We start from the raw sequence: 27,657 nt of genomic DNA, 5'->3' as shown, positions 1-27,657 counted from the left end.
TTGATGATTCCCACATTAGGTACACACACACACACACATATCATTGCTCATCAGGGACAAGTCATGTTTGATAGCTAGACCATCTGCCTTCAGGAGGCGACCGTGTGAGGTTCATTATTTGGCAGCAAAACAATCAACAGCTACATTATTTACTCTTCTACGCGTAATCAGATGAACCTTGAAATGGTTGCAGATCATTCACACAGACTATCACTCCGGACTGGTGTTAAAACACGAAGCGGCACCTCATCACCAAGCCGCCGAATTACACTTTCCCAATTAGTGTGTCGATGAGGCATGTGGCGCATGCAGCAGACAACATCTCCACATCTGCTGATTATCATAAATCAATGCTGATGGCACTGTAAGCTAATGCTGATCTGGGCACCCAACAACACTGCAGCTCTACTTACTTTTTGTCTTTTACGGGCCAAAATCAGAAAAGCTTGCTGAGAGACAGATTTTCGGTTAAAAAAAAGCAGCTCACAAAAAATACCGAATGCCTCAGTCCAACCCGAATCATCACACTTGATGGATTGTCAAGCGCTCTAGAGAACCCAACTTGTTTTCCCCCACAATACTCTCCCTTTAAAATAAATAAATATAAACCATCTTCCAACAGAAGAAAGTAGAGTTGACTTTGTCAAACAAGCATCTAATATCCGGCCTTTTGCTACCCACAGTTACCAACTAGTCCACGCTCACTAATAACGAGCAGATATGCTTCATTAAGGACAAATTATTACAATTATTTTCGCAATCTGATGATTGACTGTTTCTTAAATAAATGCTAGAGCAATAATCTTGACCTAAATGTAAGCATTCGTCATAATTGCACAGCAAGAGAGAAACAGACCATTCCCATATAATTTCCATATTCCGTATATGCGTTTGTAAAATGATTAAATTCAAGAGTGGCTATTTTGAATTCTAAAAAAATTATACAAAGATGTGTATTAAACTATCTGATTAAACATTTATGATGTATGTACTGTATTTTATGTACTATGAATGTTTTTTATGCCTGTGCCTCTGCTTCTGCTTTGTATGCTTCAGTGAGGCTCTTTCAGACCATAGTTCTAGGATGAATATCCCTTTTATTTGTTTGTTTTGTATTTTGCGCCTGAATGTTACATGATTTGAATAGTACCTGTGAATGTAGGATTCTTTTTATAATTGTTCTGCATGTTTAACAATGTTGAATAACCTTGTACAGTAATTTCAATTTTATCTTCTGTTTATATTCTGTTTTTTTAGGATGACTCTTGAACATTTATCCAGGGACGACAGACAGAAAATCTGGCCCTTTCACAGCAATGTTTATTATGAGCATTGTCCCTGTTCAATAAACCATTAATTAAAAACGTAATGTCCAGTATATTAAAACATGCATCATTGCAAAAGGTTAGGTCAATTGAGATAATAATAATAAGGAGATGGAATTAAAGCAGGACATCAGTGCTCACCAGCTGGGACCAGAGTGACGGTGCTGACATTGAACCTGCTGCTCTCCTCCTCCATGTTGCCCGGTAACGGGGACCCTGAGCCCACAGTCTGGGACCAGGCGGGCTCCTCCTCTTCTGGAGGAGAATCCAGAGAGACGTTCAGAACCGGCACGCTCTCAACTGGCACCCAGTCTAGCAGTGCCACGGGGTTAGCGGAGCTGTTCTGGTTGTCTGACGGGGGAAACTGAGGAGGGCCTTCTGATTCAACCGTTGTCGCTGGAGATGATGCTGCTGAAGGGGAGAAAAATGGTGCCGACTGGGATGGAGATGGAGACGGGGTGAGAGTTGCGGTTGACGTTGAAAAGGATGAAATAGTGGATGATGAGCTTGGGGATGAAGAAGCGGAGGGCTCCATGTCATCTTGGACAGATGGGGATTGGGTTTCAGTCGAAATGGTGGACAGGAGTTTGGGGTAAAAAATCGGAGATGAGGAGGACATCGCAATGAGGTCAGGAGTGGTGGTAGGACTGGTGGTCGTGGTGGTAGTGGTCTGTCCTTTCCTGTGACCTCTTTCTCTAGACCTGGACCTTTCTCTTGGTTTACTGGTTCCGACTGGGCGTCGCGAGACTTGAATCTCACCTTTGGCCTCCGCAGCTGTAATCTCACCACTTCCTTCATCATCACCTCTTCCCTTGTCTTCTCCTCTGTTCTTTTCCTCCCCTCTGTTCTTCTTCCCCCTACCTCGTCCACCTCTGGAGCTGGCTCGGGACGTCACCGTAACCTCCTTCTTGTCACTGGACTGGGTTGTGGTCTCGACATCTACGCGGACCCAGGTTTCCCCGCTAGATGAAGTGGTTTCAGTGGCCAGGGTGGAGGTAGTGGACAGACGCCTCTGTGGACTTTCCTCATTGATGGTTGCCTCGGTAGTTAAGGAAGTATTGGAGGCAGTAGAAAAAGATGTCAGAGGAGTGGATGATTCTTCGTTGGCTGAGGTTGCATCATCCTGTGAGGCACCAATGGAAACTGAACTTCCCCAAGAAAAGGAACCTGCAGATGGTCAGGAGGGTCAAGAAAAGAGGAACTTAAGAACTGTGGCAGAAGAAGAACAGAGGCAACTCAAAGAAGTGTTAAACTAAAGGAAGTGTGACACCATTAAATAAAAACACAAACATCAAAGTCTAGACAGGTTACCAGTAAAAACAAGTGACCCACACAATCAGTAATACTTAGGACATTATTAAAGGTGCCATATTTTACCAAACCAACTTTTTCTAGTATTTGGGATGTTATATTGGCTCTATGGTGCCTCAGTAAACATGTAAAATATGAATTAAAATCGTCCACACAGTCCTGAGTTCCAGACAAATTAAGACAGGTTTGGCCAAATATGGTCAGAAAGGGGCTTGTTCCTAATTTTTGCATATAAGCCCATGTTTTTCTAGTCTTTCCGAGATGGACATACCTTCAAGAATAAAATCCAGCTCGGACTCCAGCCTCTTTTTCCTGTTGGGGTTTGATTTATTTTCTCCACTAAATTTACTTACTGTATTTTGATTTAAGCATTTGAATTAAATTGTTGGACGCAGAGAATGGGGCAGGACCCCAAATTTATCTGGCCCAGGTTGGGGTCCGTGCCAGCAAAAAGTCAGCCAGATAAAAATCCCGAAAGCGTCAAGTCAATGGAGTAAGTCTATGGCACTATTACACCTGAAGTAGTCCACAAAGAATACCTGCAATGTAAAACAACCTTTTTTTGGGGGGGGATACTGCTGGCCTGCCGGAAAAATATTAATTGTGTTTCTCACAGGGAAAGGTTGTGTTGAAGTACACAAAATAACTTTGAACACCGCAAGGTTCCACAATCGTGGAAAGACCCAAAAGCTCTCTGCAATGAGAAACACAAAGAATGAGACAAAAGCCTTACAGGTTTCTTCAGATTTGAATTGAAAATCTCAGAAAGGATTTTATTTGTAATCATATCCCACTTAAACATTTTGAATATGTTCAGCCATCCAGACCTGACAAAATGCAAACAAAGAAGATAATGATACAATTTCTCTGTGAACTGCCAGCTTTCAGTTTAAAAGAAGATGTTCTCCACACAAAATAATGTTGGGAATAGCTAATATTAACTTTCCCTAATTGCCACCTTGAGAAAGACATTTACAGAAATGACAAGAACAGCGCCAGCCAAGAGGATTTTATTTATTAATTTTTCGATAAACTCCGGTACATTTCTCTGTATTCGTTCTTTTGCACATTAAACACAACTGTGATCCTAAAACATAATCCCAAAACATAACAATATTGTTAAAATATACACCACTCATTACTGTATTTCACCCCTGAACCTATTTTGACATTTGAAACAGGCAAACCACAGATGATTGATAACAATAAGGGCTTCATGTGTTCTTTGCATAATCTAAAGCAAAAGACCTTACTCTGTTCTGAATTATTAATTTCCATTTTTATTATGCTTATGGGCGGCACAGTGTACGACTGGTTAGAGCGTCAGCCTCACACTTCTGAGGACCGGGGTTCAATCCCCGGCCCCGCCTGTGTGGAGTTTGTATGTTCTCCCCGTGCCTGCGTGGGTTTTCTCCGGGCACTCCGGTTTCCTCCCACATCCCAAAAACATGCGTGGTAGATTAATTGAAGACTCTAAATTGCCCGTAGGTGTGAATGTGAGTGTGAATGGTTGTTTGTTTATGTGTGCCCTGCGATTGGCTGGCAACCAGTCCAGGGTGTACCCCGCCTCCTGCCCGAAGATAGCTGGGATAGGCTCCAGCACTCCCGCGACCCTAGTGAGGATAAGCGGCTCAGAAAATGGATGGATGGATTATGCTTATGTCTTTACCTAAAACACTTATCTTATTATTACAGTTAATGTGCTTGGAAAATGTATTACTTGAAGCCACAAAGGCATAAACTAAACATCAAAGTACCTACCTGGTAAGGCTGTACTGGTCAAATTTTCTTCATCCTGCTTCGTCTTATTATTCACATCTTCTTCACCCACCGCTCCCTTGGGCGTTCCAGTTGTTTCCTCACCACCAACACCAGTTCCGACTAGGTAGTTCCAAGGCTTCCAAAAGGATTTGACAATTCCTGAGATGACCTGAATTCAGTTCATATTCACAAATGAAGCTTTACTTCCAATTTCAATTTCAATTGGTACCACTAGCTGGACTTTGAGAATCATCGGTCTAATCTAATCTATTGTTATTTATCCTCATAGCAGAACAAAGAAATGTAATCAAATGTCGATACTCAGAAGGCGTGAATAAAAGACTGACCTTCTTCTCAGCAGGAGTTGGAAAAACAGAAGGTCGGAGAAACTCAGTTGAGTCGGGCTGAAATGGTTCTCCCCAGTCGATGCTTTGGCCCGGAAATACCCGAAGGCTTACATATGACTCTGAAGACTCTGTGGACCACGGGTCTGAAGCTGGGAACACAGTATGTATTTATCCAAATGGTTTGAGCATCAGTGCGAGCAAGATGTCTTCAAGTGGGCTTACAAGCATTGATTCCAAGAAGGGACTCCTCCTCCTCAAGGTCTACCAGTCCGGTCCAGTTGGACGGAGAATGGTCACTATCACCTGAGGATCCCAGAGGTGACAAAAAGTAATCACAATCAGATTATACAAAAAGCAACATTTCATACACACATAATGCAAATGTACTCGCACTGTACTTAAAGAGAACAACAGATACTTGTGCAAAAAGACTGGTATTGATTCAACTCCTGTACTTAAGCAAAGTGGGAAATTTGTTTAAGAGATTTCTTTCTAAATATATTATCCATGTTTAAAGATAATTGCTGAAAATGTGCAAACATTGAAAAATACGTACAGTACTGTAGCGCTGAATTGTGGACATATATTGTTCAAAATGTTTTTCCCCGTTTCAGTTTTCCGCTTTTTAGTTCACTAGCATGGACACTTTAGAGCGCCTCATTGTTGGTCGTAAGTGTGCGTAGTCGGATGTGACAGCCAGTGTGTGGATGGGGGCTTAGCATTGGTGAGGCCATTTTAGAGTGCCTCGTTCTCGCCGTGTTAAAAAAATATACATTCCAGCAAAGGGGATATAGAGTATTTTCGCAGCTCAAACATGTAGTAGGGATGTGTACGCATAAGAAAGATGCCAGCTAAAGAAGCATCCATTTATCAGGGGGCGTGTCATTATGCATTCAGAAGACACGGCAACAGCGTTTGAGAGTGACGGCAACAACTTGATTTTTCACGATTTTGAAGCCCCATTTGATATATTTGGCAATTTTTTTAATCATTGAAATTTGGCAGGCTTGGTAACAACTCTTCTCTGTGGTGTGTCAAATTTAGAAGACATATACTATATTTTTTCTTTATCTGGACTTTAAGAACAAAAGCAATAAATAAAAACGATTTTCTTTTTGCTGTCATTTAGAGTACAATATCCTTTTGAAAACTTGGCACAATGAAAAAAAACCTCTGCACACAAAATAATTTCCCTCTTTTATCAACTTACATGGGACTTGTATTGTACTGAGAAGAATAAAAAATATGTTACCATAGCTTTGCTAAAAAAATATAAATTAGCTAATGATAAGTGGGAAAAAAAAGTTGTTGTTTTCTCAGATTTGATGAAAGCGGGTAGTTTTGAAAATCAAACAATTGACTTAAATAAGGCCGTGGATGGGGAATGTTACTTCTCTGTATCAGTTTTCAGAGTTGTCAATGCTCCCTGGTTCACGTTCCTCCATGTTGTTCTTTTATTTCCCACCTTATCAGTCCCCAAGATCTCAGTCAATCAAGATCTCCTCCACAGTTGACTACCTCTCTCTATTTATGTAATTTTTACATTATGTCGTCATCCACAGAGGTTGAAAAAAGTAGCAGGCCTATTTTGACAAAGTAAGGACCAATACCCTAAAGATCAACTTAAATACAGAAACAAAGTATTTGTACTTCATTACTTTTCACCAATCCTACATTGATCTACATAACCAGGCAAAAGTTTGGACACACCTTCTTATGCTTGTAAATGAGAAGCTTTCTGCAAACTTTTGACTGGTAATGTATGTGCAAAAAATCTCTTAAATCTGCATTTGATGAATTGATGAATCAGCTGTTAAAGATGTGATAAGGAACAAATATTAAACCTCTAGCAGTAATGGTTGGTGGGCTCTTTGTTGCTGCAGATGCGGTACTGGAGTCTGTGAGGTAGCTCCAGGGCTTCCACAGGGAAGTGTAGATCTGAGAGATGGCGTCTGTGTTCTCCACTTTACCTACAGAATTAAAGATTTTAAAAAATGACAACTCACTGTAAGATTTTCAGCCAATATAGAGCATAAAAACCTGCTGAAGTAAATCCTTCCTCTGTTTGTGTCAATCCAGCTATTTCACAGTTGCATGACAGTGTAAAGATCTAGCTCAGGATCAATTGTTGCCATAGCTACAACACTGGCTGTGGCATGTACTGTCATTGTTATTACAGACAGAATTCAAGGCTTCCACAGCCTCCAAGCCTGCTTAGAGTGAAGGCTTTTGGACTGTCAAGGACATTTAAAACTACCTACTTATTATTTTCCTCGTCATTGAATAGCTTATGTCAGCAGCTAATCGCTCAAACAACGCACAACTGCAGTACTGTCCGAAGGTTTTGGGTCCTCCTTCAATTTATTGTTTTAGCAATGATCATATCTTAATTATTTTTAAGTTTTTAATTCATCTACAGAACATTAACTAATTGTTACTATTACCAATTGTATTAAATGTAAAGTGTGAAGGGGTGCCTTGAGATACAGCTTTTCGTAAAAACACTCGGTAAAAACACTATAATCATATTTCCCCATTGAAATCAATCGAAACACCTTTAGTCAGTTACAGCCCCCCCAAAAATGTGTTGTGTTTTTGAAAAATAAAAATCTAATTCTATAATATTGTGCATAATAAAAACCTACAGAAGTGGTAATTAAATAGAATGTAAACAATTAAACAGCTTCTGCCACATTTTTTACATCAATTCAATAGATATTGTTCTGCTCCTTCTGGAGTATGCACCTTGGCCACCTGGGGGCAGTATGATAAAAACATCCGCATATACAGGGCAGCTTGAAGATGGTCACTTCTCTGTAACCCGCAGTAATATTAGTCAAGGTTTAAGCATATATGCCTATGAGCAGTGTTGGAAAAGTTCATTTTCTACGTGAACTAGTTCAAAGTTCAGTTCACTGTTCCAAAAATGAACGAGTTGAGTTCATAATTCTCAAGTAAGTTCAACATGTTAAAAATGAACAGGTTCATGGTTCTTTTTTGTTTTTTCTCAATATGTTGCTGATGGGCTATTCCCCTTAAAGTACTGGTATTTCATTTTACCATTGCTCCCACCCATTCAGTCCACATTAGTAGCCAGCTGCAGCTTTCACCCTACAATCTGAAAACATGAGGAAAAACTTGGTCTTATTTTAATTGAGGAATTAAAACAAAAACAAGACTTTTATCCTTAATGTGCAAACAAAAACCAGCAACACAGTATGACAGGAACGACGGTGAAAGAAAATTGGTAACTTTGCATTCCTTGCAGCTCTTGCTGACTACATTAAGAACATCCATCCATCCATTTTCTGAGCCGCTTCTCTTCACTAGGGTCGCGGGCGTGCTGGAGCCGATCGCAGCTGTCATCGGGCAGGAGGCGGGGTACACCCTGAACTGGTTGCCAGCCAATCGCAGGGCACATAGAAACAAACAACCATTCGCACTCACAGTCATGCCTACGGGCAATTTAGAGTCTCCAATTGTTTCCAACATGTTTTTGGGACGTGGGAGGAAACCGGAGTGCCCGGAGAAAACCCACGCAGGCACGGGGAGAACATGCAAACTCCACACAGGCGGGGATGGGGATTGAACCCCGCACCTCAGAACTGTGAGGCTGACGCTCTAACCAGTTGTTCACCGTGCCGCCTATTAAGAAGATCTCTATTTTTATATTACAAACAAAATAAATTCCATATAATGACAGTGTGATTGTACAGTTTTAACTAAAGCATTCTGATACAAATAATAATTTAACTACTAACCAATCTTTACAAATATGTACTGTATTTTTTAACCACCGAAGAACACTTTCCCTCCCATTTACGCACCCTCCCATTTACGCAGTGTCCCTGAATGCACCTTGCATTCTCACGCAGCTGCGACGTACATGCCTGAATGGCGGACGTGGCTGCACTGAATCGGTTGCGTTTATCCCCCGACATGAAGGCTCGTATATAATTAGTTCAGACTGGTGTTGTCCTGGAGGTCCCTAGCAACACCTGGCACTCTTGAATGAAAATGAACTTTTGTTGGAAAATCGTTGTTTAATGCCAGAATGAACGCGTTCTCAATTACGTTCATCAGGCAGAAATGAACTAAGTTCAGTTCACGTTCCTCAAAATGTTAACTAGTTTATGAACTTTCGTTCATTGAACACAGCCTATGAGTATTGTTAAGTTACCCATCTACATGTGTTTCTCTGCCATTTGTGTTCAAATATACGTTGCTTAAAAGGTTTTACAGGACATCAATGCTATTCGCTAACCTGTTTGTTAGCATTAAGCTAAACAGATTTTTTTAATGGCAAAGCTACAGTATATAATTGTTTTAAATACACAACATGTAATTCTCTTTTTTATATTTAGTTTGACAGTAAACTTCAACTGGGAGGGTCATTAAACTGCTTGAATATTCTTTTTTGAAGAATTGTTCACGTTATGCTTGTTGGGAAGTGAGTAGAGTTGAGTTCACTGCCACAATACAGTGTTCGTCAAAGCAACAACAAAAAAACAACAAAAATGACTGTAACTCGAAAGACTCGTAAGTCAGGTCACTCGTATCTCAAGGCACCACTGTAGTATGATAAAGAACACAGCGGGAGTCAGTATAGTACTTTTTTTAAGTACTTTAGTACAAAAAATATATATATACATTTATACATACACAACATACTGTGTCATTTGCAATATAAAGTGTGCAATCGTGTGGTAATACTGATCAAATTGAATTGAATTGTGCAAATGATGCAGTTTTTGTTTGTTTGTTTTTATTATTTTTTTTACTAGCGAGAAGGAGCTGAAAAAGTGGTGGGTGGTGAGTCCACTGTCAAAATGACTGCTGTGAAAAAGTACTTTTAAAATGAATCAGATTATCTCCTCCCACAATACCTCTGTAGCAGTATGCATCATACAGCGCTGTGATGTTGTCACTTGTGATGTTTGGCGTGACAGTGTGGACTCCAGGCTTGTTCCCTCCGCAGTCCAGGCGAGGGAGGCTGACCGGGTAGCGGACGCTGCCGTCGGAGAGCCAACCCGGGGCGCAGCTATCCAGGCCGGCCTTCCATGCCAGATAAAGCTGCCCCATAGTGGCCAGCTGGCCCCCCAGGGACACGCATCGGTCTGATGCTGAAGACAGAGACAACCTGCCAGGAACCGAGGCGTGAAACACTTCGCCTACAGGCCGGAAATAGAACAGAAAGACAGATCGACACTAGACAGGAGCTCATTTAATACCTGCATTCAAAAGGTTTGACACAGTAAGGGGGGAAGAAAAACATGTTTCTTATACTTTTTTACCAATTGTCCCTGTTGAGGCACAAATAGTGGATTATTTTTAGCAGCACGTTGAACAGCAAGCGCCGCAGTAGCAGGAAGGTGTGCATTGACTAAAAATAAACACACTTTCTGAATGTCACCACTGCAGTCATGTGGTTTGCTCATGTGAGTTGGACTTTTGGATAGATTGTGGACAGACATTTAGTCATATCTTACTGATGAAATAAATACAGTGAACCACAGTTTATTGCAGGGGATACATTCCAGATACACCCACAATAGGTGAAAAGCCAAAAACATGGAGAGAAAAAAAAAAACTGTTTCTTATATATATCGTTTGACCGCTCCCAAAAACTTTGAACACATTTAAACTTATCACAAATAATTCTTAAAAACATTGTAAAGGCATTTGAACACACACAGAAAAGTGAAAGTGTAAAGGACCTGATATCCTCAAGGTTTGCGCAACCAGGATTGTGTATGCCAAATGCTCTAAAATGCTGCGCAGTTCAATTTTCCTGCCGTGGGATGACTATAGGCAAATGGGATAATTTAGCGCAGGCAAGTGGTGAATTACGGTGGCTGATTTTGTGTCGTAAAGTCGGAAAGTCAAACCACTACACAGAGCTGTGCCACCACAGACTTTCTCCTCATGTAAACATTTCTGAAATGCCGGGAACAAAAATTATCACGACATAGCACACAAGTATAGTCAAAGTAATTTTGAAGGGCTGACTTGAACCGGCGGCACGGTGACCTACTGGTTAGCACGTCTGGCTCACAGTGCTGAGGACCGGGGTTTAAATCCCGGCCCCGGCTGTGTGGAGTTTGCATGTTCTCCCTGTGCCTGCGTGGGTTTTCTCCAGGTCCTCGGGTTTCCTCCCACATCCCAAAAACATGCATGGTAGGTTAATTGAAGACACTAAATTGCCCGTAGGTGTGAATGTGCGTGCGAATGGTTGTTTGTTTATATGTGCCCTGCGATTTGCTGGCGACCACTTCAGGGTGTACCCTGCCGCTCGCCCAAAGGTAGCTGGGCTAGCCTCCAGCACGCCCGTGACCCTCGTGAGGACAAGCGGTACAGAAAATGGATGGATGGATGGACGACTTGGAGCCAGTCACAAGAAGGAGTCATGCCAACTCACCTATGACAAAATACCTTTCACCTCCGCATTTCCGTGCGTCCGGGTCATGGGAAATGCACCCAATTGATGGTGGCCTCTCCCAGAACAATTTTTCGGGTGTGTTGTCCCGAATTTTAAATGTAATGTTACGCAGGATGCATATAAACCTATGCACGCAATTGTCATGCACTCGGGAGTTAAATATAATAAAGCATGGCTTTTATGCAGTCGCTGGTTCCCCCAAAATTATGGCAGTGATCGATAACTTTTCTGTAACGCATTGACATGTTGTTTTGCCTCTTCCACTAACACTTGCAATACCATCAATTCAAACTTCATTTTTGTGCTTGCGGTACTCTTCCAAATGTTCCAAGGTAAAAAGCACCAGCGCGATCTGAAGCGCAAAGCCCTTTTTTAAATACGGCGGTCTCTACCACTTTTACACCTGTTTCTAATGTGGAATCTGTTAGAGTCAGTGAATATGAAATTTAGTGCCCGCTATTTGGGATCATTGTAAATCAGGCCCAAAATATTTAGAAAATACTGTTCGACTTGTAGCGTCTGTGTACATGTATGTGCCTTTAAAAGGCGGGGCCTGGTGGGGTGGCCGATGAGGTCGGTGAGTGTGGCATGTGGGTGTGGCTGACAGCAGCTTCTGTGTGAGTGTGCTCTGAGTGTGTTCAATAAATGACTGAAAAGTGTATTGGCAATTAAGGCTCTCCTTTCCCACATGCGAAGGCGTTATAAGAAATAAGTATACTGTAAAAACCCATTTAAAAAAATACCATTGGATAAAGGGTCAACCTAAAACCAATTTACTTTTGTTGCATGCAGTTTTCATTCATTCTGGTTGTGTGTGTGTGTGTGTGTGCATGTGTGTGCGTGTGTGTGCATGCGTGTGTGTACTGTCATGCATTTACCATCCAGTTCTTTTGCAAAGCAATAGACGTCAAACAACTCTTTGGGGTCCCTCTTCCCATAATTCCTCACTCCAGCAGAGTACTCCTTATGTCCAGAGCAGTCCAGCTCAGTCGACTGGATAGAATAGCTGCAGTGATAAGGTAACATGAATCACCTTCTCTGCCAATAATAATAATATGACTAAAAAACATTAACTGTGCAGCGAAGACCATTACTGGCATATGAGGAAAACAATTTTAGGTTCCACTGCTACTTTTTACTTTTATGTACCTTTATTGTTTTTTAAGGTTCCTGCGACAAAGCAATTTCCTGCCACGGATCAACAATAAAATACCTCGTGTTGCTACACAGAATTTGTGGAGCAGATAGAGTGACTGCCCCAAAAGACCAATGAATGAACTGGCTCATGCCAGTCACACCTACGAGGCTCTTTTATGACAAACAAGGGGCTTATTACTAGAAACAATAAGGATTGTGAGACAAGTGTGTTTGTACATTTTAAATTTTGCATTTGAATCACTGTATTTTGCATAAAATATACATGAGGGAAAACAATAAAAATGGTGCCGGGTTGCCATTGTATCTGAGAGGCAAATTTTCCTCATAGTGGTGCCTTGAGATATGACTTTAATTTGTTCCGTGACCACACTCAAAACATTCCACATTGAAATGAATGGAAATGCCATTAATCTGTTCCAGCCTCCCCAAAAAACTCACAACATTTTGGCTATGTGTTTTTAAATAAAACAGCACTTTTTAGTAGCGTATTGTACTTTACAAAAACATACAGTCATGAAATAATTAAATACAATGTAAAGAATTAAACAGTTTTTGACACATTACAGACATATGGATATACTATACATCGAGCCCATTCAAAACCCCTCAGTAAGCCGCAGCAATATGAGTCGTTCTTCGCAGAGGATAAAGAATATATGCCTGTTAGCATTGTTATATTATCTGTCTACATGTGTTGCTGCATCATTTGTGCTGAAATATCTGTTGCTTGAACGGTTCGAACACCGCTACACCGACACCTTAGCTCGCCTATAGTGTTTTGCACTGTGTGTTAGCTTTAAGCAAAACAAACTTACCTATGTGGCTGTTTTAAGTACACAACATGTCATGCTCTTTGTTTTATGTTTAGTTTGACAGTAAACCTCCACTGGTCGTGCCATGAAACAAATATTTGCTCGCAAGTCAAAGCAAAAAAAATCATCCGAACGATGGCTCTTATCTGTATAAACTCGTAAATCAGTTCACGCAAATCTCAAGGCCCCGCTGTATGTGGCCTACGATTGGCTGGCACCCGTGACCCTAATGAGGATAAGTGCTATAGAAAATCAATAAATGGATGGCTCATTTTTCACTATTAATAAGTATTAATTAATAGGTATTTCTCCAGTGTACAGACAAAGAGTGGTGGTGTCGAACAAACGAGCACACCAGCAAAGTGGCAAACAGATAAGTTATTACTTCTCTCCTCACCGGACAGTCTGATCATCCAGCCAGCCGGCTGCACAGCTGGCGAAGCCGTCGAAGTATGCGGCCCACATCTGGGCCGATGTGGCCACCTGAGCCGAGTTCTCCTGGCAGGCTCGCTGGGCGTCTGCGAAGGAGAGGGCGTAGCGAGCGCTGGGAGCCTGGTAATGAAACAGCACACCTGCAGAAGTGCACAAAAGCACACGCGGACTAGTTTTTATCTCTAGAAAAACATGAAGATGTTATTGCCTAAAAGAACATGAAGGTTCCGCAGGAATTTCACAGATGAGCAAACTGAAAGTATATCATTGCCATTAAGCCCAAATGCATTCATTAAAAAACACACATTACACAATTATTCAGGTGAACATTGAGATGAGAAAAAAGGCAGCCCCACGGTCCATTAATCAAGTCAGTCATTGTGATGTGATTGATTTGCGGAATTAAAAATGATTATGCTTAGTTGATCAGAGGTGGCCAAAGTACTCAAACGCTGTACTTAAGTAGAAGTTGAAGAAAAGTAAAAGTACTGCTTAATGTCTACTACTAAGTGAGGAAGTACTCTCCATGTATGTCCTTTTTGTCATCTTCTGCGGAGATGAAAAAAGTAACAAGCCTATTCTGACAAGGTAAGGAGTAGAACGTACTGATATCTGTTTTCAAATTCAGGGAGTAAATGTAAAAAGTCGTCAGAAAAATAAATAGTCAAGTAAAGCTGAAAGTACACTGACGAAGTATTTGTACAAACCACAGGAATGCTACCATGTTAACGTGCCGTTGAGATTAACATAGGGGGAAAAAAAGTCATCATAAAAAAGAAAATGAAAGCCGTTGTTGTGTCTGATTTAGAGTAATCCTCCCCAACCATCGCATTTTTTTCGCTCGCCGCCGGGCTTACCGTAGACCACCAGGGTCACGGCGTCTCTCTCGTAGTCGTTGCCCGTGACAACCTGACAGTGGTAAGTGCCCGAGTCGTTGGTACGTAGACTAGAGATCTCCATGGTTGCGTTGAGGGGATTGGCGGCGTATCCTGGCAATCTGACACGGCCGGTGAAAGCCTTATTCACTTTGATTACATCATCTTTGGCAGACAGACAGACAGACAGAGACCATCATGCATATTTTAGAAAAGGATGATACAAAACTCAGCTCAGTTTTTTCTTCTTGTAAAGCTCCCAATATTTTTGCCCATATTTCCATCCATCCATTTTTTGAATTCTGATTTTAAATATAGTGCTTGTCCTTGAGAGATTGAGAGATAATGAGTATAATAAATTAAATTGAAAACTAAATTAGGGTCACAGGAGAGCTGGAGCCTTTACCGGCTGAATTTGGTCAAGAGGCGGAGTACAACACTGTTTTCCCACCTTTGGGAATTTTTTGAGTTTCAGTGAACCTAACATGCATGTTTTTGGAATGTGGGAGGAGCGTGCAAACTCCACACAGAACTGAGATTTGATCTCGTACCTCAGAACTGTGAGGCGGCTCTGCTGACCATTAGCCCACCAAGCTGTCACATTTGTCCACGCCCCCCACCCCAAAATTGAACAGCACAGATGAAAAACGAGCCGATTATATGTAGAATAACAGCATGAACTGTATTGCCTCTTTTTTTATTAGCACACCATATCTACTTTTCATAACAATACAAATAATAGCTAATTATTTTGTGCCTTGACTATAAATTAAAAAATATTCTCCATTGAAATGAATCGAAATGCCATTAATCTGCTCCAGCCCCCACAAAAAAAAAAAAAAACACTCATAAATCCCCTAATTTGATAGCAGCTGCATAATTCTGACATCCAGTAAGTATTTTGAGCGTTTCTGCTTGAATTTCTTTGGAGGATGTCAGAATAGCTTCCCAGAGCTGCTGTTTGAATGTGAACTGCCTCCCACCCTCAACAATCTTTTTTCTTGAGGACTGCTCCAAACGTTCTCAACAGGGTTGACGTCAGGGGAGGATTGGGGCCAATCCATGAGTTTCTCTCCTTTAATGCCCATAGCAGCCAATGAAGCTGAGAGAGTCCTTGCAGCATGAGATTGTTTACTGATGAGTGCCGTGTTACCCTGGATAGTCCAGATGGATCAAGTAGTGGATAGTTGGTTAATGACCACCATGTCCCAACAAGGCAGCGACATCAGCAAGGAGTTGTTTTTGACTGGCCACTTTCCTCGATAGTACAAAAAAAAGAACCATGCTGTGTGTAGCAAAATCCTCCTTATGCATGACAACGCACTCATCTCATGCTGCAAGGAATAGCTCTGCATCATTGAATGCATTGCGCATAAAAGAAGAGAGACTCATGACCCCTGACCTTAACCTGCTGAGAGCCTTTGGAGCATCCTCAAGCTAAATATTTTTGAGGGCGGGAGGGAGTTCACATCCAAACAGCAACTTTTGGAGGTTGTTGTGACAACCTGTGAAGAAATTTAAGCAGAAACTCTACAAAAAAAGAAAAAAGAAAAACAAATTCAGTAGATGTACTAATTGTGAAGGGCTCCTATGTTGAAATATAACTACATGTTAAGATGTTTTGTTTGAAATGACCTCCTAATGCTGCATATGACTATTTTCAGTTCTTAAAACATAATATGTTTTAAAACTCTGTTCTGCGTAATACTTTGGAGCAGTACATTTTAAAATAAATAAAGTTATCATTGGGAGGTTTGTTCAAAACATTCCAATTATGCTCTAACAGTTGATAACGTGAATATTATGCTGACTGTCGTTTGTGTTGACTATGCTAAGATCTGAGAAAAACGTAATTTGTCTAATAATATGGAACACAGTGTATTTGCTATTACCTTCAGCAGTCAGGACAACATGCTCCAGAGGGGAGCCTCGTCTGCCAGCAGGAAGTCTGACGAGAGTCCACAGGAGGCGAACATCTTGAGTGGATGAGCTGGTCGGAAGGGTGAAGACACAGGGGAGCGTGGCTACACCTGCCAGTGGCTGCTGTACAGTAGGATGGCTGATCCTCCGCATGTTAACTATGGAGGAGGACGCACCTGCAGAGAGGACAAGAGCGAGTGCCGTGTTGTAAAATATGATCGTGAGGAACCTCGCTTACCATGTAGCGGGGGAGGAAATGATGTTCTGTATCCATTTTTATTTGAGCACAACTATAATTTCTGATTAAAGCATGAATCAGTCATCTTATTGATTAGTGCTCTCTGCACTGAAGTAGAAGGGAATTATTAATGAGGGTCAGCTCTGGCTTTAAACCAATTTGTCTGCTAATCAGGCATTGGGGATTCATTAGCAACTTTCACACAATCTTTGTCATCACTCGAGAAAAAGAACTCATTATTGAAATGCAAAGTGCATGCACACTAACTTGATGAAGTGATCTTCATTCTGCATGCTACTTTTATTTATCTGTTTTTCCCCATTATATTCACATAAATGTCAAAATGATTTTTAAGGACCATCGCACAGCACAAAGCAGTGTGCTTTGTGGCTCTGCACATTAATAACAATGTTGCCATGACAACAGGATCACCTGTAAAGATGTAGCCAAACAATCTCTGTGTATCCAACTGCAACACGAAAACCTATTTGTTTCATTTTATATGATGTGACCATATGCCCTGTGAGATAACGATGCAAACAAAAATGTGTGAATGCAAAATAGTGAGGGTATAAATACAAAAATAAACAAAAGGTATTTTAGAATAATACAAATAGTGGATTTAAATCCCTGGAGGATATTTCCATCTGCATTTAGATTGGACATCTTTTACACCCCAAGCCCCCCCTGAGATAATTTCGTTGAGCTCAGAACAGCCCCCACACCCTGCCCCTCAAATCAGATGTAATCACACAAAAACCAGGCAGCCTGAGAGGCAGAACGAAAGCGTGAGCCGGAATGAGATCGGGAGCCCAGCGGACAAAGATGGGGCAGGAAGAGCAGACAAAGAGAGCTGGTGTAAATTGAATGATGGAAATGGAGGGGCTTTGGCTGACAAGTGTACTCACAGGCATGCATCTGACAGATGGGATTGTAAAAATAAGGCTAGAAGTGAGGGATAAAGCACTGGAAGTGACTTAAAGGAACGCTTGCTGTCATTAGCAGATATCTCTTCTTCTTGTCAGATCCGTAAAAGATGGTGAGGGGATGTTTGGATCCAAGCGGGCTCAGTGGCTTTGCTGAGGGATCTGACACAGTCTCCCCAAAATAAACAACAAATAACTGAGTCCAGTAACAAGAAATAACCTACAACGATTGTTGGCGCTGTCTTCAAGGCTCTCTAATGTGAATTCAGAGGTTTGTTTCTAAATACATTATCCATGTTTGAAGATAAAGTGCAAAGACAGAAAGCTATGAAGTACTCAGTTGTGGAGATATAGCGTTAAGCTGTTTTTCACCATTTCAAGTTTCTTGATTTTTTTAGTTGGAGTTAAAACAGGGCCCAGTCACCCACTAGGGCCCTTGAATACCTTCATTCACTCTGAATACCTTCATTCACTATCCCTTTGGATAGTCCCCTGGCGTGGCTACTTTAGAGCGCCTCGTAGTGGCCGTCAGTGTGTGCACGTAATAGAGAGAAGGCAGAAGATTGAGTTAAAAAAATATATAAAAGTCTGACGTGACTGCCAGCGTGTGGACAGGGGCTTTGTTCTGGCGTGGCTCCTTTAGAGCCCCTCGTTGTCGCAGCATGGAAAAGCCCTGTGTGCAGCCGTTGGGATATATTCCAGCAACCAGAGGCTTCCAGCAGATACATTTTGTAGGCATAAGAAAGATGCTAGACAAGTAGCATCCATGTTTTCATGTCGTGATTGACAGTGGGCAGTTTCCCTTAACAACTTTGAATGGAAAACTTCTCATTTGTAGTTTGATTTGAAATATACTGTATCTTTTGTGACACCACCCCAGTAACTTTTCCAACACACTTGGTATTATTTGACAACTTGACAACTTTAATTGGAATGCATTTTTTTTTCATAATTTTGAATTTCATGCTGCCGTAAATGCACAGATGGAGGTGTTAAATTGCATAAATGGCTTTGGAGATGTTCCAGCTCAATACCACAGAGTATGTCTACAAACATTCCCAGCATGGCAACTCTCACTTACAACACTGAAATTAGTACACACCTGTCTGCCTCAATAGGAAAATAAAAATTATTAATGAAGGAACAGATGTGTTTCGCTGGAATGTTAACTCTTTTTATCCCAATCCAGCTGCACATCTTCTCTTCCCATATTCCATTGAATGTGTCATCCATCCTTTGGACTAAATGGATATGTCCATCATTGGACTTGGGGGGGTTGGCACAGGTGCAAATACATTACCAACAATGACTTCATTCCATGAATTGACCCATTAGGTTGTTAATTATCTTGGGAAGGTGGCTTCCATCAGAGTGGTTCAAATTCTTTTTTAGGAGCGAGTGAAAGATGGCAATGGGGGAGAATCCTATTTCCCATCTACTGAAATGCATTCGTATTGCGTCCATAATGGGAGATTTTATAGTTCTCATCACTTTGTCCTCACTGGATGTCCTTGGTATAACCTTTCTGTTGGATCGGTCGGTGGAAAGAACAAAGATGGTAAACGCTGCAAAGTGAATTTGCATGGAGTTTCTGAATATATTGCTCAAAAAGTCACTAATAAAAATGGTAATGGCCTGTAATGCTGGATATTACTGTGAGTGCACCTTAACCACAATGTCAATTTCTCCTCGATGGGGGCTATTCCACCTAATCTTAGTTGGCAAGCAATCCTATCATTCTAGATACTCAAAAGTGAAAACGTTCGGAATCTTCAGCATGATAAAGCTTAGATGCAATAAAACCTTTACAAGTGAACTTAATTTGACGTTCTGTAAGCTTCTCTATACAACTGTTACATTTTTTAATTCTTTTTGTGAAATTTGCTGCTTTCTAAAAATGAGCTGAAACATAAAAGTCACTGGTGTTTGATCCATGAAAAGTTCTAAGGACGTCCACTTTTATCCCTTTCTGTGACTCTCCGGTCTCTCTGTATCTCTCGTGCAACCTGCTGATGACACCCCGTGACAGCTATTACTGAACTGAATTGAAACAAACTGTACTGCTTGGTGTGGGGGGGAAAATGATTTCCTAGACATCTGGTGCAACTAAATGCAATATGTTCATTATTGTTCCACCTTTGTTTTACCTGCAAGTTAGGTCTGCTAACATAAAACCATAAATTCTTGCTTGAGATCATAATTTGTGTTGTTGGATACAGAGAACTCACCAAAGCCAAAACACTGCAGCAGCAAGACAGTCAAGAAGATGTTTCGCCCGGCTGGACGCCAAGGAAGCGCCATCTTGGATCTGAAGGGTGGGAGATGACAGAAAGAAACAAATCAAGTTTAAAATTGAGTTCAGCCATTGTACAACGCGTTTTAAGATGGTTTGCGATATCTCAGACAATCAAATCAAAATATCTCACTCAGAGACAGTTCAGAATGTACTGTTTATGCACTCAATGGGCACTCAACATTACAATCGATGTACAGTACATAGCATCAATCATTCCATCATGTTTGTATCATGTCTGTCCAGTCAGTCAGTTGGTGAATCAGTTGGTTATGGTCGGTTGGTCAGTTGGTTTGTTGCATGCTTGGTTGAGTGGTTATTTGGTTTAAAAAAAAAAAAAAAAAAGAGTTAAAAGTAAAATTTATTTTACTGCAAACATCAGGGAATAATGTATGTCATTTTTATTGCACTGTTCTCAACTGGGCAGCACAGTAGCTGACTGGATAGCACATTCACCTCACAGTTCAGAGGTAGTGAGTTTAAATCCGGATTCTGGCCTTCCTGTGCAGAGTTTGTATGTTCTCCCCATGCTTGCGTGGGTTTTCTCCAGGTACTGCGGTTTCCTCCCTCATTTGAAAAACATGCGTGGTTAATTACTAAAAGATTCAAAATTGTCCGTAGGTGTGAATGTGAGTGTGAATGATTGTATATGTGCCTCCTAGTGATCCTAGTGAGGAATAGCGGCTCAGAAAATGGATGGATGGATGGATGCGTGGATATTTTCTCCCCTCAAAGTACTGGAACAGAGAGACTAACAATTTGTTTTTGAGATATCAAAAGATGAGTACATTCACATTTCTTTTTTTTTTCCAGGTACTTGCATCTGAATCTGATACGCAACTTACAAGATAGACGGTTGTGTTTGAACCAACCTATTTTTTAATGCAAGCAAAAGTATTGGAACATGTGACTGACAGGTGTGTGTTGTTGCCCAAGTGTGTCCAATTCTATTGATGATTCAAACAAGTGTTGAATGTCTATGCTGAGTTACAAATTTGGGTTTTGTCTGTGCAGTTACAGTCGTAACCAACACGAAACCAGAGAACTGTCTATGGGTTAAAACAAGCGATTGTGAAAGCTGAAAGAAGATGGAAAACCAATCAGAACCATAGAAGAAGTACAAAAAATCGTATCTATATATTTTTTGTACAAAGATATACAGACCCTTTCCCAAAAAAATTAATATCATGGAAAGGTTTATTTATTTCCATAATTGCATTCAAAAACTTAAACTTTCATAGATTCAGGGCCCACAATTTAAGCAACTTCAAGTATTTATTTGTTTATTTTTACATAATTTGGGCTTCCAGCTCATAAAACCCACAAAATCTGGAATTCAAAAAATTAGAATACTGTGAAGTAATCACCATTTACTTCTTAGTTTTTGAAGAAAAAAAAAAAGAAATTGGGGTCAAATTAAATCAATCAAAATATGCTACTTTCAAAACAATATGTTAATCTTCAATACTTGGTTGGGAATCCCTTTGCTTTAATCACTGCCTCAATGCGTCGTGGCATTGAGGCATTCAGCCTGTGGCATTGCCTGGCAGTTATGGCAGCCCAGATTTCCTTTATACTTGCTGTCAGTTCTTTCTTTCTTTTTGGGTCTGGTACCCCTCCTTTTCCTCTTGATAATACCCCATAGATCCGGCGAGTTGGCTGGCCAGTCAAGCACTGTGATGGCATGGGCATCAAACCAGGTTTTGGTGGTGGGAGATGAATCTGCATCTCCATATAGATTCTCAGCAGAGGGAATCATGAAGTTCTCTAAAACTTTCTGGTAGACTGTTTTGGTGACCTTGGATTTAAGAAAGCAGAGTTTACCATCACCTGCACTGGACATTGCACCCCAAATCATGACTGACTGTGGATATTTCACACTGGACCTCAAGCATCTCCTCCAAACTCTTGGACCTTGATTCCCGAATGAAAGGCACACTTTACTTTCATCGGAAAAGAGGACCTTGAACCACTGGCCAACAGTCCAGTCCTTCTTCTCCTTGGCCCAGTTGAGACACTTCCTACGTTGGCTAAGGCTCAGAAGCAGCTTGACCCAAGGAACCAAACAGTTGTAGCCCATCTCCCGAATGCGTCTGAATGTGGTGGTTTTTGAAGCTGTGACTCCCGCCTCCTTCCACTCTTGCTGGATCTCTGCTCGATTCTTGAATCTTCTCTGTTTGATAATCCGCTGAAGCCCATGGTCATCTCTTTTGCTGGTGCATCTTCTCCTGCCACATTTTGTCCTTCCACTAGACTTTCCATCGATATGCTTGGACACACAACTCTGTGAACAGCCAGCCTCCTTAGCTATGAACATTTGTGGCTTACCCATCCTATGGAGGGTATCAATGATGGTCTTCTGGCCAGTTGTCAAGTCTGCAGTCTTCCCTATATTGAACCCAACTGAAACAATTAAACCAAACTGAAGCAATTCAATGACACCTGGGGAAACCTGTTCAGGTGCTTTGAGTTGAGTAGATGATTAGTATGTGACATTCAGTCGAAAACATTTATGGCCTGGAAAATTTGGGATGATTTCATCACAGTATTCACATTTTTTTAATTCCTGATTTTGTGGGTTTTATGAGCTGGAAGCCCAAATAATGTGAAAATAAACAAATAAATACTTTAAATGTTTAAAATTTTGGGCCCTGGATCTATAATCTATGAAAGTTTAATGAAGGGAATTATGGAAATAAATACATTTTTTCATCATGGTAAATTTTTTGGGAACGTGTCTTTAGATTAATCGATTAGATAATAGATTAAGCCTTGTTGACTTTAATCTATTTTAAGACCGTTACAATGCTTTTTCTCCCCTAAAAATTTGTTTTTTACATTTTAAATAATATGGGATCTAGATGTAAATTTAATACCTGGAAATGAAAGCTGAACTGTTGATCTCATCTCATACTTACCTTTTTACGTCAAACCGATATGTTATGATTGATTATTCATATTATCGATTGCCTAATGGTATCCAACAATGGACGTGATCTAACTGTCTGCATCAGTATATTAATAGACCAAATTCTTCATAATGGCCTTACAGATAGATAGATCATACAAAAAGGTTAATCCAGTGTACCCTCATCAGAGTGCTAATACGGGATAATGTAATAGGAACAAAAAAAAAAACACCTCTTTAAGCAGTCACAGTTCATTAGAGCTCTGGATTCTGAGTAATTAACTGTGTTAAATCTGCGTGGGCATGTGAAGAGGTTTCATCTAGAGGTGCTGCAAGGAGACGAGGTGACCTTGAACTTCGGTGTGCCGAGGGGACACACAAGTGCGGATGTTGCATTTAATCCGTCCCATTATTTTACCCATCAACTTTCCCGTAGGAACGCTATGAACGATATGAAAGCTCATGAACGTTGGCCGACTTGCCCATTTAACTGACATTATTACAACCCATCTAGTTTTGTCGAGTACAAGGTGGCAAAAGGCCATCTGATGTCCTCCCAGTGGGCAGAAAGGCTAGCCTACCGCAAGTCTTTCCCAAAGACGCGGTCCTCGGCTATGAGAAGATTCTAATGCAGTCCCAGTGCATGATAGAGGGGAAATCCAACCATGCATCCTAACTAAGCTATTGACTGTGCCAGAGGATTTGGATGGGGGCCTGAAGCTTCTCAGCTCAATGGCAAGGCAGATTGTTCCACGCTGCTACTAGACAGAGATGAAGAGGAGTTTGTTTGAAGAAAACACAGCTTTGCTTTATAATGCACGCATTTTGTTTTTTATTTAAACAAGAATAAAGCAAACAGGGATCCTCAACACAGCGTAAATGGTGTTGAAATTACCAAAATAAAAAGAGTTACCAAACACCATATTTTTAAAGTTTACCCTAATATTCTGTTGAGCGCCAACATTAACACAACACCTCCCCATAATCATGGTCAATTGCTAATTTTATTCGCTGTCAGTGATTAGAATTTTACGGCTGATGTTGCCACCGCTGTAGTGGTACACTCGTCTGACTTTGGTGGGGGCAGCGTGGGTTCAGTTCCCACTCAGTGACGGTATGAATGTGAGTGCGAATGGTTGTCCGTGTCTATATGTGCCCTGCGACTGACTGGCGACCAGTTCAGGGTGTAGTCTGCCTTTCGCCCGAAGTCAGCTTGGATAGGCTTCAGCGCCCCGCAACCCTAACCAGGATAAGCGGTGTTGAAAATGGATGGATGGATGGATGGATGCCAGCCATGTCCATCGAAGGCGAGGCTCTCACTGAGCCCTCGACAAAGAGAAAAGGCCTGAATACCTCACACAAGCTTATGACTGTGGTTACATCATCATCCCAAACTTTATTTCAAAGGTCTTAGAGCCACGAGTGGTGCAGTAAAAAAAAAAAAAAAAAAAAAACTGATAAGTTGACTACAGTGAATAGTGTCTGCACGCAAACTTATCTTCGTGGCTGATTACAGCGATCCATTTTTAACAAAACAGGCCTGCTCAAATGGATCCAACCAAACTATTTTTCCTCGTTTTGGTGTAAAAACGACATTCAGACTTTCAATCATGTGGTGACATAATGCTGCAAGGCAGAGACAACTCTAATGACGTGACCCTAATGATGACAAACGTAATAGAAAAAGGATGGATGGATGGATGGATGGATGCTAGGTGTCTCTTTTTCAATTACATTAAGTAAATAATTCATTCAGGCCTCCTCACACTCACCAAGGTAACTGCAACCCATTCCAACAACATCCCCAATGCTCTGAAAGAGGATTACGCAACACCAATTCAACCACCAATAAATGAACACAACAATGTCAGTCTTTCTGACCATTCAAAGCCTCACTAAAGCCATCTAGAAGTGGAGTGTGTGAGGCAAAAGAAAAACATTCCTTGGAGATAGTATATCACCCCTGTGACACCCACTAAACCACATGGCACCAAACAACTGTGTGAGTGTTTTTTAATGGAAACTAAGTTGGACTCTTGAAAAGGGGTTCTCGTGCGGGTGAGACCCCGCTGAGGCACACACTGTAAAACGTCCTGCGTGTGAAAGGTGGGTTTGGACGTCGTGATGGGCTCTGACAGATTGGGGTCGAGCTGCAGGACTCTGCACGTTGGAGAGCTGAACCGCGGGTTACGCTTGATGGGTGGTGCTTTGTAAAGCTTTGGACAGGGTCACCACCCTCAGACGTTTGCCCGTAGTTGGACGCATACAAAGTGTTGAATCCAAGAGCCTCGCCCGGGCAGGGTCCCAGCCAACCCCGATCCCCGCCATCACAATTCACAGTTTAGGCCGCGGACATGTGAATAGACGTGACAATACACAACACTGTGTGTCCATAGACAGAAGCCATTCAAAGTTTACCAGCGGGGATTTACAACATACAGTGCAGTTGCCACCCATTAACACCAGCAGCATACTAACCAGTGCTACGTTTTGTTCAGGACACGACATCACACGTGAACGACACCCTCTGAGTCACGCCTCTTTACTCTCATGCACTTAACGCAGATCGAGCCAGAAGCCTGTAAAGCGCTCCAGTGGGCTTAAAAAAGGATGTATAACTGATATATTTTGACCAGCGTGTATGAATGGATGTTAAAAAACAGCCACAGAGATCCAAAAAGTGCAAACTGAGGGACGCGGCTGGCATATAAATCAGGAATCAGCATTCAAATGTCTGCTCACCAAGAAGGCATAACCCAAATATGTATAGATTCAAAGTGCTGGAAAAGAGGTAATTTAGTAAGTGTGTCGTTTTAGAGCTACATTATAGTCAATTTTTCAGCCCAGTTCACTCAGACAAAATGTAGTTTATAAAATCCTGTAATTGACATTTTGCATTCACACTTTGATATCTTCTTCTTGCTGAAGGCATTGTTCATCGATTTGCCCCGAGGAACTTTGAGCACCCCTCCCTGAGCCGTCACTTTATGGTAGTGGATGGGTTTGTGTGTCTCAGTGATCCTAGGAGCTAAGTTGTCTAGGGCTTTATGCCCCTGCCAAGGTCACCCAAGACAAACAGGTCCTAGGTGTGGGACCAGACAAAGCACGGCTAAAAGACCCCTGTGACAAATAAAATAAATGGATCTAGGTTTCCCTTGCCCGGACGCAGGTCAACGTGGCCCCGCTCTGAAGCCAGGCCTGGAGGTGGGGCTTGAAGGCGAGCGCCTGGTGGCCATGCCTGCACCCATGGGGCCCGGCCGGACACAACCCGAAAGGGTAACGTGGGTCCCCCTTCCCATGGGATCACCACCTGTGGGAGGGGCCACATGGGTCGGGTGCAGTGTGAGCTGGACAGTGGCCGAAGGGAGAGACCTTGGTGTTCCGATCCCTGGCTACAGAAGCTGGCTCTAAGGACGTGGAACGTCAGCTCTCTGGCAGCGAAGGAGCCCAAGCTGGTGTGTGAGGTCGAGGAGTTCCGACTAGACATAGAGTACCCACCCTTTTTGGAGTCCTTGGAGGGTGTCCTGGAGAGTGCTCCCCCTGGTGACTCCAATGTTTTGCTGGGGGACTTCAATGCTCATGTGGGCAATAACAGTGAGACCTGGAAGGGCGTGATTGGGAGGAACGCCCCCCAACCACACACCCATATAAAACCCCAGCGGTGTTCTGTTATTGGACTTCTGTCCTCAGCACGGATTGTCTATAACGAACACCATGTTCAAGGATAAGGGTGTCCATCTGTGCACTTGGCACCAGGACACTCTAGGCCGCAGTTCGATGATCGACTTTATGCTTGTGTCATCGAACTTGGACTCCGCATTGAGAGAAGCCAGATGAGGTGGCTGTGACTGTGAGTACTGTTATATTGTCTGGCTATGTGTAACTGGACTGTTTGTGTTTAATCTGTTAACTTCAGCATTAAACAGTTGGAAGTTTCTTTTTTGGAGAATTGTTCACTATCTGCAAAACTGCTGCCTGTTGTGAAGTGGGTTGAATCCACTGCCACCATACAGCGCTCATATATAAAAAAACAAATGCTCGCAAGTCAAAGCAAAAAAATCGTCCGGACGACGACTCAAATCTTGAAAAACTCACAGATTAGGCCACTCGTTTCTCAAAGCACCACTATATATTGTAAAAACCCATAAAAAAACAATCATTAGGGGGGAAAAAAACAATGTACTGGGGGCGTGAATGTTGAACCGCAATATATATAGCCATATATTCACAGTAATAACTCACATGCAAGCACATTGACAATATCAATACTTGAAAACATATGGTGAACATAGGGTAGTCAGACGGACAGACAAATAGACATACAATAAGTACCTCTGTGTATGTTAAAAGCCAAAATGTACTAACCCAAGCCAGCTTTCATCCCATTTTTGTCCTTGTGATCATAGCACATTTCCTACTGTACTAAAGCATCACATCAAATTGCAGACAGTGCACATGATAGGTCACTGAATTCTGCATTCATGTGCACACGCCCACTCAGACGTACACAGTGACACAAGTACACCATTTTGGCAGCTGGCCTCTGTTAAATTTCCCTCAAAGTTTTGCTTAGCCCTGAAATATTTTTTGCATGATTCACAGATGATGATTACTGCATACAGTTGATACACATGTGATTTTTACACTTGAATCACAAGCAGGTGATTGGTTGAATGGAATGTGTGCACATATTCCAGGGAATATGCATTATTTGCTTGCATCCCGTTTGCGACAAATCATTTCTTTCATAAAAGTGAAGAGTCAAACTGTCAGTCTTATGTGTCACCACTTCACGAGAGAACGAATCTCTCCACACCCCCTTTTCCTAATTATGTCTCACCAAACGTTTAAGTGCAGACAGCTCCCGATGAGTGACAGACAAAGTGGGGAGGGGGAGAAGAAGATGAAGGAA

General features: G+C 41.7%; 1 protein-coding gene across 2 annotated transcripts in view; it reads right to left on the bottom strand.

The window, feature by feature from the left end:
• Positions 1-27,158, bottom strand: part of LOC133412097 (neurocan core protein-like) — a 43,084-nt gene extending 15,926 nt beyond the window's left edge. For both annotated transcript variants that reach the window (XM_061695154.1, XM_061695155.1), the window contains exons 1-12: positions 27,111-27,158; positions 19,773-19,852; positions 16,353-16,556; positions 14,443-14,625; positions 13,551-13,725; positions 12,062-12,189; positions 9,631-9,915; positions 6,589-6,714; positions 4,967-5,047; positions 4,745-4,893; positions 4,398-4,566; positions 1,467-2,492 (exon numbers count right to left, since the gene is read on the bottom strand). In XM_061695154.1, coding sequence (XP_061551138.1) covers positions 1,467-2,492; positions 4,398-4,566; positions 4,745-4,893; positions 4,967-5,047; positions 6,589-6,714; positions 9,631-9,915; positions 12,062-12,189; positions 13,551-13,725; positions 14,443-14,625; positions 16,353-16,556; positions 19,773-19,845 — 2,599 coding nt within the window. In that variant the 5' untranslated portion in view covers positions 19,846-19,852; positions 27,111-27,158. The remainder of the gene's footprint in view (positions 1-1,466; positions 2,493-4,397; positions 4,567-4,744; positions 4,894-4,966; positions 5,048-6,588; positions 6,715-9,630; positions 9,916-12,061; positions 12,190-13,550; positions 13,726-14,442; positions 14,626-16,352; positions 16,557-19,772; positions 19,853-27,110) is intronic.
• Positions 27,159-27,657: the final 499 nt, after the last annotated feature.

This window comes from Phycodurus eques, chromosome 13, assembly GCF_024500275.1.
Source record: "Phycodurus eques isolate BA_2022a chromosome 13, UOR_Pequ_1.1, whole genome shotgun sequence".
In the NCBI taxonomy this organism is placed as follows: domain Eukaryota; kingdom Metazoa; phylum Chordata; class Actinopteri; order Syngnathiformes; family Syngnathidae; genus Phycodurus; species Phycodurus eques.
The sequence above is the reverse complement of the archived record's forward strand: the minus strand, read 5'-3'. Positions and strand labels throughout refer to the sequence as shown.